Source organism: Mobula hypostoma, chromosome 1, assembly GCF_963921235.1.
Source record: "Mobula hypostoma chromosome 1, sMobHyp1.1, whole genome shotgun sequence".
Taxonomy (NCBI): Eukaryota; Metazoa; Chordata; class Chondrichthyes; order Myliobatiformes; family Myliobatidae; genus Mobula; species Mobula hypostoma.
This window is the reverse complement of record NC_086097.1, coordinates 63,855,835-63,869,128: the sequence shown is the minus strand read 5'-3', so window position 1 is coordinate 63,869,128 and position 13,294 is coordinate 63,855,835. Positions and strand designations below refer to the sequence as shown.

Here is a 13,294-nt window from a genome sequence, read left to right as displayed (position 1 = left end):
CCACCCCCGGCGCTGGCAGCTGGTCATGCCTGAGAAGTATCGGAAGACTGTGCTCCAGGCTCTACATGATGATTCCGGGCACTTAGGGGTAGAGAAGACTTATGGATTAGTCAAGGATCGGTTTTACTGGCCCCGGATGAGGGGGGAGGTGGAAGAATACTGTAAGACCTGTAGCCGTTGCATCAGGAGGAAGACCCTGCCTGCGTAGGCGGCCCCGTTATCCCACTTGCAGAGTGCGGGACCCATGGACCTGGTGTGTATGGATTTCCTGTCTATTGAGCCAGACACCAGCAATACTGCGAATGTCTTGGTCCTCACGGATCACTACACTAGATATGCGCAGGCTTTTCCTACTAAGGATCAGAAAGCGACTACAGTGGCGAAGGTGTTATGGGAGAAGTACTTTGTTCATTATGGCCTTCCCCGGCAGATCCATAGTGGTCAGGGACGGGACTTCGAGAGCAGGCTTATCCATGAATTACTGGATATGCTTGGGGTTGAGAAATCCAGAACCACCCCCTATCACCCGCAGGGTGATCCTCAGCCCGAGGGGTTTAACCGGACCCTGCTGGACATGCTCGGCACTTTGGAGATTGGACAGAAGAGTAAGTGGAATCGGCACATTGCCCATTTGGTTCATTGTTACAATTGTACTCGCAATGATGCTACAGGGTACTCGCCCTACTACGTGACGTTCAGACGGGAAGCGAGATTGCCCATTGATCTGTGTTTTGGGACTGAAGCAGGGGAAATACCTTGGAAGCCATGTCTGAAGTACATGTCCGATATGAGGAGAGAGTTGAAAAGGGCGTACGAGTTGGCTGAGGCGGCAGCCACCAAGCAGAACCAGCGGAATAAAAGGAGGTATGATCAGAAGGTAAAGTTCGTCCAGCTATTGCCAGGAGACCGAGTCCTTATCCGGAATTTAGGACTACAGGGAAAGCACAAGTTGGCGGACCGTTGGGCAGCCACCCCCTATGGTGGGGAGAGTCAGATGCCAAACCTCCCTGTTTACCGGGTGAGACCCGAGGACAGGAAGGGGCCTGTCAAGGTACTCCATCAGAACCACCTGTTGCCTCTGGGTCGAGAAGTGAAGGTAGACCCAGAGCCCGAATGGGAGTTTACGCCTAGTACGAGGACTCTGCGAGGGCGCGGGAAGAGCCCGCTGCAAAGAAGACGGGGCCAGTCCCCACCTCGAGAAGGGATACGTCATTGGAAGATGATGATTCAGACGTGTGGTACCTGTTTCCGTTCGCTGATTCCCTGGTGCCGGGAGAAGAGACTCCTGGCCCTTCCATCACTGAGTTAGGGGAACCGAGGGAGGGTGTTGCAGAGCCGCCTGTATTACAGCCGGGATTGGGGGAGGGTGTTGCCGAGCCGCCTGTATTACAGCCGGGATTGGGGGAGGGTGTTGCAGAGCCGCCTGTATTACAGCCGGGATTGGGGGAGGAGAGGGTGGAGCCAGAACCTGAGGCAGAGGGCTCACAGGGGCAGAGGGGTCCCGGTGAGGGGGAGGGTCTGATAGATAGGCCCGGGGGGGGGGGGGTCACCTGGGGTGTCTGAACAGGTAGAGTCAGCAGAGGAAGTACAGAGGCCTCAGAGGAGTAGGCATCGCCCCGGAGAGACTAACTTATACAGCGCCGGGAGAGCAGGGTGTGATCTCTACTGCCCTGGAAAGTTATGTCACTGCTTTATGCACCTGGGTTGGGTTTTGTGTTTTACAAGGAGCACTGGTGAACTCTGCTAATGTCATGAGGGCATGACTTTTATTGGTGGGGGGAGAGTGTACGGGGTCTTTCTTTTTTGTTAAATTTAAAATGGCTTCTTTTGTTATGTTATACTGGGGAATGCTGAGACAGTCTCTAACTAGACAGTTGCTTGGGTTATTATAGATAGCAGGATGCTATTAGCCAATGGGTGTTCATGTATCGTTTTGTTTTTGGGTACCATGCTGTATCATAGGACTGTGGATGGGGTTTTTGGCGGGGAGTCGGAGGAGAGGCAAGGAGGATGGTGGACGGGGTTTTTGGCGGGGAGACAGAGGAGAGACGGGGAGGACGGCGGACGTGCGGAAAGGCTCCAGTTGATCACTCCGGGTGGTCCCGGGCTGTGAGTCGACAGGATTCGGGTGGTCGTCTGGAATCGATTGAGCTCCAACGGTAGCGCGCGAAGAACTTGGACTTTGATAAATGTTGGCACCTTTTTTTTTCCATTACTTTCCTTTCTGTATCGAATTTGTATTAATGTCATAGAATTAGTAATATCTATAAAGTGTACTTGTTAAAATTTACTGGGTGTGCTGGCTGATGATTGATGTTTGGGATTGATGCGGGCGGCGACCGACCCTGTGGGGAGTGTTAAGGCAGGTGCTGGGTGGGAATTCCCCATGACATATATGAGCCAATATAACGGAACGTTACATACAAATAACTTATTCATTAACATTCAGCTCACCCAGTTCCACCAGATCTCAGCCCTGATGCAGAAAAAAAACAAACTGAATTGCAGTACAAGCTGATGTCAACAAGACAACAACTCAACACTAAGGAGGCTAATTAAATTGTTATCAATGAGGATCAAGGGAAAGTTTCACTGCAAAGATCATTGAGACCAATATCTTAATTCCAGGATACTGCTACGTGGGTTCATTAGAAGAGTTTCCTGGCTCCTTTCACTCCTATCCACAATACATTCAAATGCTAACATTTAACAGTGTACAATTCCATTCGCAACTCTGCAAATAATGAAAACATATGAGACTACAGGTGCTGGGATTTGGAGCAAAAAAACAGCTGGCTGAACTCAGCAGGTCAGACAGCATCTCTACAGAGAAATGGACAGTTGATAGGTCATGACTCCATCCAGACTACCCATTGCTTCGTCAAATAATGAAATAGACTGTGGCTACGTGCAAAATGCTTTGAGATGCGGTGAGAACCATTTGTACAGTTTAATAGGTTATGACCTATTCCATGACTAAGTTAATCACCTGCAACTGACATGACATTATTTTAGTTGAAATCCCACCAATAGCACTAGTGATCGCAATAAATCATGGAAAAATGTTGTAACTGCAAGAATAGGTTAAAGGCTGGTCATACTAGGAAAGGCCAGTCACTTCCTTACAAGCAATGCCTTCTTGATACCTAAAAGTTGTAAGTGTGATTGTATACATTGCATTAGCCTACTCCAATAGAACTGCAAGAACAATCTCAACCTTGACATCATTCAAAACAAAGCAATCTGCATAGGCACTCTGTCCACACCTTAATTAAGCTTTCCTTTTCAAAGCCAGAACAACATGTGTCCCATCCATCAGCATTAGAGTATTTTTACTAATTCATTTGGTATCTCCTAACCCCACAAACTCTATACTTAAAAAGTCTAAAGGAGCAAGCATATGGCAACATGATCTCCAAGTTACACCGCAGTGTGACGTAGAAATATGACCAGCAATTCATTGCCAGCAATTGAACTAGTAACAATCTCTACATGACTGCAAGGTAAAGATATCTTTGCCATGTCCAAGACCCTGGGAAGATGTCTATGCAGATACAAAATACAACACAAGCTTGGACAGGGATGAGCAGTAAATGTGGGCTCATCTCCAAGGCCAATGACTACTTTGAGATCAGCTGTCCAGAATTAAACATATTACAACAAATGTAATCAAACAAGATCTTCACAAATGTATAACAAAGGTCCACTATCCCATCTGTATTCCATTTTCATTTAGATAACGGTTCCTTTCTGTTAGCCTTTTGAAAAATGTTCGTACCTGTCTACTGGTTTTAAGGGACATATATCAAATGACTACAAAAATCACAATTTCTATTAGGTTCCTGACTTCAGAAACTCAAGAGGTTCTGCCGGAAATCTTGAGCAACACACACAAAATGCTGGAGGAACTCAGCATATCAGCCAACATCTATGGAGGGGAATAAGCATTCAACATTTCAGACCAAGAAACACTGAAGGGTCTTGGCCTGAAACATCAACTATTTATTCCTCTCCATAAATGCTGCATGGATTTCTATATCTCTCCAGCATTCGCTGTGTGCTCAATAACCCGATTTAAAACCATTCACAAAGCACTGAACATGTTTCACTGCATGAAACTATATCTTCTATAATTTCACATCTCCTTTGGCTCAGCTTCACTTCTGTCTGTGAAGAACTAGGGAGGGGCAGGGGTGCAAACTACTCTATGTGAAGTAAAAGGGAAATAAAAGTGCCCAGTCATGCTGAAGATTTCTTTTCCCCCAGTTAATACATATTTGGCACTGATGAGGAACAAAATAATTAGAATAATTTTCAAGTACTGTCAATAATAACAGCTCAGTCACTTCATGCAATACAAGCACCATTAAACAGAACTTTAAAAAATGCCCCAAATTTTCTTTTTATAAACTAAGAAAGCAAATGCTAGGGCATAGACATAATGCTAGTAAACTACACCATGTGACATACCTTCGCAACATTGATCAATTTTTCAATTTTTTGCTTCTGTTGTTCTTCTGATATTTCTGATATATTAAAAACAAAACTTTTAGACAAGCTTCCTCAGACTCTAAAACTTAGAATATTTAAGAAAAATGGAGATCAACACTAAGCTTCTTGAAAATAATGTACAGTCATAATATAAAAAGCATAGGTGGAAGGTATAAGTAAGCACTAACTTCACAAGAATTACATTTTCCACATTTTTCTAATTATAACTCAGGATAGTATTCAAAAAGTTATTTCTCATCTTAAGATGTTACCCTCAAAATCTCTCGTCTATCTCAAGATGTCTCAAAGCACACTACAATCAAGTAACTACTTTTGAAGGACATCACTATGGTAATGAAATCTACACAGGACCCAAGCAGGAAGAAATTTGAGAGCATTGTGAAATTATTAGAGAAACAACTTGTTTTCTCGATTTTTAAAAATATTATAAGCACTAGTTTACCTATCTACCACTTAGCAGCATGTTGTCCCATCCAACAAAGCAGAAGGTAAATAAGCTAGTGAAGTGGTAACTGTAATTCTAAAAATTGTGCAAGGCATAACTATTCAGTTGTTTTGAATACTTTTGAAATGTCCATTTCCTCAAATAAAAAAACAGACTGTTATATGATATATGAAATACTTGTACTGAGATGATCATCTGCAAAGACTTGGCATAGTATCTACATTATAGTGCCCCAGAATTGTAAAAACTAAAACACAGGGCTGAAAGGTTAGAGCTGATAATCCAGACTGACATTCCTTTGGAAGAAAGATGATAAATTAAAGCTTCATTAATGGATCAACAAGCATTAAAGATCAGAAAGTACTTTTCATGATGTAACCAATATTTTTCTAATAATTGAAAAACAAATCAATATAAATACTCAAGTTGGGTATCATAACCATATAACAATTACAGCACAGAAAAAGGCCATCTCGGCCCTTCTAGTCCGTGCCGAACGCTTAAGGCTGATTTATATTTGTGCGTCAAATGGACACCGTAACCTACACAAGTGGCCAATGCGCGTTGAGCATTTGTGCTTGTGCTCCCCAACACATACTTCCGTCACCTGACCTATCTCATTCCCCAACAGGAGATCCAACACTGCCCCTTCTCTAGTTGGTACCTCTATGTATTGCTACAAAAAACTATCCTGCACACATTATACAAACTCCAAACCATCCAGCCTTTTACAGTATGGGCTTCCCAGTCTATGTGGGGAAAATTAAAATTTCCCACAATCACAACCTTGTGCTTACTACAAATATCTGCTATCTCCTTACAGATTTGCTCCTCCAATTCTCACTCCCCATTAGGTGGTCTATAATACACCCCTATACGTGTTACTACACCTTTCCCATTCCTCAATTCCACCCAAATAGCCTCCCTAGACGAGCATTCTAATCTATCCTGCCAGAGCACTGCTGTAATATTTTCTCTGACAAGCAATGCAACACCTCCCCCCTCTTATCCCTCCGATTCTATCACACCTGAAGCAACGAAATCCAGGAATATTTAGTTGCCAATCACAGCCCTCCTGCAACCATGTTTCACTAATAGCTACAACATCATATGTACAGGTATCAATCCATGCTCTAAGCTCATCCACCTTTCTTAAAATGCTCCTAGCATTAAAATGGATGCATTTAAGAAATTCTCCACCTCCTACTCTCTGTATATCACTAACAGTGCAAACAACTTTACTATCTTCTTTTTCTTCCTTCTCCCCTACATCTGTTCCTACACTCTGGTTCCCATCCCCCCTTGTATCTAGTTTAAATCCACTGGAGCCTCTCTAGCAAACCTACCTGCAAGAATATTTGTCCCCCTCCAGTTCAGATGTAAACCATCCCGCCAGAACAGGTCCCACCTTCCTTGGAAAACTGCTCAATTATCTATAAATCTGAAGCCCTCCCTCCTGCACCATGTCTTCAGCCACGTGTTGATCTGCTTTATCTCACTATTTCTAAACTCGCCTGCATGTGGCACTGATAGCAATCCTGAGATTGCTATCCTGGAGGTCCTGTCCTTTAACTTGGCGCCTAACTCCCTAAACTCACCTTTCAGGACATTGGCACGTACTGACTAAATGCTGCTTGCAGTAAGTATTATGGAACGAGTATGTGTATCTGTTAATTTCAGAATGTCCATCAACCTCTCGATTTAAATTAAATATTATTCTGCACGCAAATGATTCCACAAGAAATATGCACCTCCAGCATGTGTGCTTCTTTTTCCTTCCTTAATGGGCTGCTGGACATACTCTACAAACCTGATTCTGTGATGCACAGATCTAGAATTATGCCCAGGATCTGATCACCTGCTATACCTTATTTACATTACCAAACATTCACCAAAGCTACTCTGGTGAGGTCTGAGTAAAAAAGTTCAAAAACATTTTTTTTTTAAATCATAAGACATTGATTCACTTCTTTAATGCTTCTTGTTTAGTTTTTACGTTTAATTTATCTAAGTTATTACCTTCTGCAAGATTATCCTCTTCAGCTACATTCCACAATTTCATCTTTAGAAGGCAATCTGTCAGAGACTGAGAGAAAAGGGTTTTAATGTGAATATTTTAGCGCATGGATAGATCTGCAGTATCATTTGATTTCACTGGAATAAATCTCACCTTTGCTTCGTCTTCTTTACATTTAAGAACTTCCCTTATATCATTCTGCGACTTTATACCTAATTTAATATGCTCTGTAAGCTCATTATAACGTTCGTTCCACCCTTCGGATTCTTGCAACAGCTACAAACAGAGAAGTCACAATTAGGATAATGAATTGAACAAGTATTATCTTGACCGAAACACTAAGATTACATTCAAAGCATGTCTTCTCATTAAAATTACTAAGACTATTTTAAAAAGTAAAATGTCAATGTAGTTAAAATATACACAAGCTTAGGTTGATTCACTAATCCAACACATTTCCTCAATAAATTCTGAGATCAGCTGAGAGACCCTGCAAGTGTGTAAAATTTGACCATGCAACAGTGTGCAAAATAAATGGAGGCTGTTCAGGAAAGTAGTGAAACAAGTAAACTGATTTTTTTTAAATTCAAAGACAGGTGCAGTGGGTTAATAAGTCACAGGTTAGTGCCCATGATCTACATAAATTAAGATATAGGAGGACTTGTGGCTTGAAGGATGGAGAGGAAGGGATGTTACCAAATATATTCTCAGCGTCTTTAAGGCGTTAACTGTTGCCAAATTAGGAAAGGTAAAGGCTGAATTGGTTGCTAGTCTGCGGATAGTACCACTTATAGTTCTAGATGGCACAAAAATGATGAAAAATCCTGAATGGGAAGACAATGAAAAGATTTCAATCAAATCAAAATAAAGTAATTCTTTAGTTTCCTTAAACTCATTAACATTTCATAGTCATTAGACTGTCATTTGCAATTTCTCAATGCTACTATGCACATACATCTTCAAGCATCATTCAGAGGAAAAGAGCTCAAAAGGTAGCTTTGATTCAGTGAAGGATTTGATATAAAGGTTTGGTGAAAAATATCAGTCATACCTGCTCTTGGCTTTGTATGAGATGATAATTCTCTTCTTTTGCAGCTTGAAAAGATTCCTGGTGTTTTGCATCTTTAGTCTGAATTCCTTTTAATTCCTTTTTAGCCTTAAAATACAAAGAGGAATTTTAAGTGTTTCTTCTGCCACACTACAGTAGTGTTCTATCACTTCTTGTATCCTCACCTCTTCAATTTGCATCTTGAGACTTTGAGCTTCATTTTCAAGCGCATTTAAATTTTCTTGAAGTTCTATAATCTGGATGGAGGAAAAGTACAACCAAGTCTGCACAGAATCGACATTTGTATTGTTTGTTATATGTTTATCATTTTAAACACAAGATTAACCAATACTCAGTTAAAACAACAGTTTTATTATCACATACCAGATTACTTTGTTGAGATCTTGTTTGCTTTTCTCCTTCTAAATCCTGTGTGAACTGATCAATCGTTTGTCTAAGAGTATTATTTGATTTATCCAATTTAGCATAAGAGTCCTAAGCAAAAAAAATTATGAAATTGATCTCAAATACATTACCATTAAATACAAGCACAGCACATCAAAAATATTTAATCCTAAAACTCTATTTGATTGCCGTTTGTCTCTACCAAAAACAAAGAATGTCTTTCAATTGAATCTAGCTCAAAACACTATTCGGCAGGTTGCAATAATTGCGAGAGGTCATTCATTGGTGAGGCTGCGCAAAATTTAAAAAGAGGAATACTCCTCCTGAGAGATGTTTACCTAATGATCTTCCTGATGACTACATTGGCAAGAAGTACACCCAACTTCCACTCCTGACTAACAAGGTCAAGGAAATGGAGTTGGATGTACTCAGGGCCATCTGGGAGGCTGAAAATTCTACTGAGATGGTCACACCCAGAGTGCAAGCTTCAGATAGTAGATGGATGACTAACAGGAGAAGCAATGGAAGTAAGTAGTTAGTGCAGGATTCCCCTGTGGCCATTTCCCTCATAAGCAAGAAAGCTCCTTTGGATACTGCTAGGGGGGATTATATATCAGGGCACAGCAACAGCAGCCAGGCTAGTGGCACTGTGACCGGCTCTGAGGCTCAGCAGGGAAGGGTAAATCAGGCAGAGTGATAGCGATAGGAGACTTGTAATTAGGGGCACAGACGGCAGATTCTGTGGCCACGAAAGAGGAGACAGGTACTAGAGTCCAGTATGTCTCAGAGTGGTAACAAAAGATTCTCAAGAGGGAGGGTGAGCAGCCAGATGTCCTGGGGCACATTGGCACCAATGACATGGGTAGAAAGGGGGAAGAGGTCCTGTGCAATAAGTGCAAGGAGTTAGTTAGAGAAGAGACTGAAGAGCAGGACCTCTGGATTACTCCCAGCACCATGTGCTGGTTAGGGCAGGAATAGGATGATTACACAGTTAAATGAGGATGTGGTGCATGGAGCAAGGTTTCAGATTTCTGGATAATTGGGATGTCTTCTGGGGGGAGAAATGGATGGGTTACACCTGAACCCGGGGGGGGGGGGGGGGGTAGAAGAAAGGAAATCACAGTCAGGTTGCCTGACTTCAATGATTGGGAAGATGTTGAAGTCCATAATTAAGGATGGGGTTTTGGGGTGCTTGGAGGACAAAGTCAGTAGTGTTTTCTCAAGAGGAAATCTTACCTGACAAATCTGTTGGAATTCTTTGAGGAAATAACAGACTGGATAGACAGTAGACGTCAGTAGACGACAGTAGATGTCAGTAGACATTGTTTATTTGGATTTTCAGAAGGCCTTGACAAGGTGCTACACATGAAGTTACTTAAAATAAGAGCCTGTGATAAGATATTATCATGGATAATAGGTTGGTAGACTGACAGGAGGCAAAGCATGGGAATAAAGGGAGCACATTCTGGTTGGCTGCCAGTGACTAGTGGTGTATTGCAAGAGCTGGTTTTGGGATCGCTTCTTTTCATGTTATATGTCAATGATTTGGATTACAGAATTGATGGCTTTGTTGCCAAGTTTTTAGATGATACAAAGATAGGTGGAGGGGCTGGTAGCGTTGAGGAAACAGAGTCTGCAGGAGAACTTGGACAGATTAGGAGAATGGGCAAAGAAGTGACAGATGGAATACAGCATAGAAAAGTGTACGGTCAAGCACTTCAGTAGAAGGAATAAAGCGTAGACTATTTTCTAAATGGGAAAAAGTTCAAGAAATCAGGGGTGCAAAGGGACTTGGGAATCCTCATGCAGGATTCACTAAAGGTTAATTTCCAAGTTGAGCCTGTGTTAAGGAAGGCAAATGCAATGTTAACATTCATTTCAAGAGGACTAGAATACAAAAGCAAGGATGTAATGCTAAGGCTTTATAAGGCATTGGTCAGACCAAACGGAGTTTTGTGAACAGCTTTTGGGCCCATCTAATAAAATGGCAATGGAGAGGGTCGAGAGGAGGTTCACAAGAACGATTGCGGGAATGAAGGGGTTAATGTATGAAGAGTGTTTGATGGCTGTGGGTCTGTACTTGCTGGAGTTTAGAAGAATTAGGGGGAATCACACTGAAACTATCAAATATTTAAAGACCTAGATAAAATGCATGTGGAGAGGATGTTTCCTGTAGTGGGTGAGACTAGGACCAGAGGGCACAGCCTCAGAATAGAGGGACACCCATTTAGAACAGAGATGAGAAGGAATTTCTTTAACCAAAGAGTGAGGAATCTGCGGAATTCCTTGCCACAGACAGCTGTGGAGGCCATGTCATTCAGCATATTTAAAGCGGAGGATGATGGGTTCTTGATTAGTCAGGGAGTCAAAGGTTATAGGAAGAAGGTGGGAGAATGGGGTTGAGAGGGATAATAAATCAGCTATGATGGAATGGTGGAGCAGATTCAATCGTCCGACTGGCCTAATTCTGCTCCTATGTTTTATGACCATATGGTCTAAAAGAATTCTGAATCAATATTAAACAATTTTGGTTATTTCAATTTGTTATTTGTTAATATAAATAAGCAGTACACAAACCTGGTCAAATTCTAGTTTATACAATGAACAAGACAAACATTTAAAATCACCAACAGGAAGCAGTGATCTTAAGAATTACAAGTTAAATTTCAACAAATATGATATTTGTGCTTCTCTTTAAATTATTTAAATCATAAACTTCTCATAGTAAGCTCTCTTAACATCCTTTCCTCTGAATATTAATAAGAGATCAATTTAAGAAATAAAGGAAGAAACTTGGTTCATCAATAGTTAAATAACAAAGCAAATTAAAGGAAACTTTAGTTTTTAAAATGTGAAAATGCTCAAAATTAAATGGCGAATGGGAGATCTCAAACTATCTTGAATAAATTCTTTTATGATGTACACTGAAGATGGCAGATCTGTGGTGAGAAAACTCAACTTGGATTGGTGATTCCAAAAGATACGGCTTACAAAGCTGTACGTAAATCAAAGTGCTCATGCTACAGTTTATACTTTATATGCTGTGTCGTATGACATAGACAATCATGGTCTTTCCATGACCATAAATTTTCTTGGGAAATTTTTCTACAGAAGTGGGCTGCCATTGCTTTTTTCTGGGCAGTGTCTTTATAAGACAGGTGAACCCAGAGATTGTCTGCCTAGCAGCAGTGGTCACATAACCAGGACTTGTGATATGCACCAGCTGCTCATACGACCATCCACCACCTGATCACCTGATCCCATGGCTTCACGTGACCCTGATCGGGGTGGTGGTGGTGGTGGGGGGGGGGGGGTGCTAAGCAGGTGCTACACCATGCCCAAGGAGACCCGCAGGTTAGTGGTGGCAAGGGGCACCTTACACCTCCTACAGTATCTACAGTATCATGCTACAGCATCTACCGCAAATGGTACACTTACATTAATTATCAATACAATATGGATAATTACAGATTTTTAAGATAGTCACTCATCTATTATGCAATTTATACTAAGTTTCTTGAAATACAATTGACTTTATAATTTGAAAAATGCAGAAACTAGAAATCACAAATAGTACAGAAAATACTGGAAACAATAAACCTGAAATGTTAATACTGTATCGTTTTCCAAATACTGCCTGACCTGCTAAGTTTTACAAGTATTTTGTTTTTACATCCATAAGACTGGTCTAAACTCATTATATCAGTGTAAAGGTTATAACAATGCTAGCTTCCTTATTCCCTGTCAGATAAACCCATCCTAATCAATCTACCTGGACTTCTGTCTTTTTCATAGACTTGAACCCATCTCACCCAGTCCAATTCACTAGAGTCCAAACAACACAATGAGCTTTAAAATACAATTTTAAAGGCATGGGGCAGCACGGTAGTGTGGTGGTTAGCACAATGCTTTTCAGTATCAGCGACCTGGGTTCAACTCCCACGGCTGTCTGCAAAGAGTTTGTACATTCTCCCTACTTCCGCATAGATTTCCTCCTGATGCCATGGTTTCTTCCCATAGTCCACAGGTGTACCAGCTGGTAACTTAATTTGTCTTTGTAAATTGTCCTATGATCAGGCTAGGGTTAAATCAGGCAGTGCAGTTCGAAGGGCTGGAAGGGCTTATTCCGCACTTTATCTCAATAAATAAATAAAAATATTTGTGTGTGTGTTGTAGCTCTGTCAGAAACATCTATCCACTTGTAATTTGAGGACCTGCCAGTTTCATAATGATAATAATTCTATATTATTAATAACAGAAAATGTAATCATTAAAGATCATAAAAGTACTCCCTTAAAAAATCCACTTCCATAAATATTTGGGTCACAGCCAAAAACACAACCTTCTGGCAATCTTAAAACAGATTGGAGCTTATTTAACAGTACTTTTACCTGAAGATGCAAAGTCTTTGTTTCTGTTGATTGTTTTAAGCTGGCAGCATCTTTCACAGAAACTTCAAATTCATTGTACTAAAAACAGAAGGCCAATTATGTAAATTAAGGGCAAATAAATTATTTAGGTTGATCTTAATTTATTATAACTATAAATAAAAATTGGATAAACTCAATAAGCTAATTGAGGTCAAGTTGCAGAAATACTTGTTATATATAAACTTTAAAAGGATGCCTCATAATTTTCTTTGTCATTAGTACTGCTGTAATACTACTTTTAAATAAAGATAAAACAGTTTTAACTGTGTTTATACCGTTACAGGACCTAACCTGCAATTTCATAGTTGATCCAATTCTACTATGGCTCTGAATACACATTCAATGAAGCACTATATTCCTATGACAGGTATTGCACGGGACTCCTTGACCTACTAAGTTATTCTAATATATTCCTTGCAGATTTATGGGGAGCAATC

The 13,294-nt window shown here is 40.9% G+C and overlaps 1 protein-coding gene across 3 annotated transcripts in view; it reads right to left on the bottom strand.

Annotated features, from left to right (window-relative positions):
* mia2 (MIA SH3 domain ER export factor 2) overlaps window positions 1–13,294 on the bottom strand; it is a 79,285-nt gene that overhangs the window by 32,976 nt on the left and 33,015 nt on the right. For all 3 annotated transcript variants that reach the window (XM_063049761.1, XM_063049760.1, XM_063049763.1), the window contains 7 exons: window positions 12,819–12,896; window positions 8,407–8,517; window positions 8,208–8,279; window positions 8,026–8,130; window positions 7,128–7,250; window positions 6,977–7,043; window positions 4,471–4,526 (listed from right to left, as the gene is read on the bottom strand). In XM_063049761.1, coding sequence (XP_062905831.1) covers window positions 4,471–4,526; window positions 6,977–7,043; window positions 7,128–7,250; window positions 8,026–8,130; window positions 8,208–8,279; window positions 8,407–8,517; window positions 12,819–12,896 — 612 coding nt within the window. The remainder of the gene's footprint in view (window positions 1–4,470; window positions 4,527–6,976; window positions 7,044–7,127; window positions 7,251–8,025; window positions 8,131–8,207; window positions 8,280–8,406; window positions 8,518–12,818; window positions 12,897–13,294) is intronic.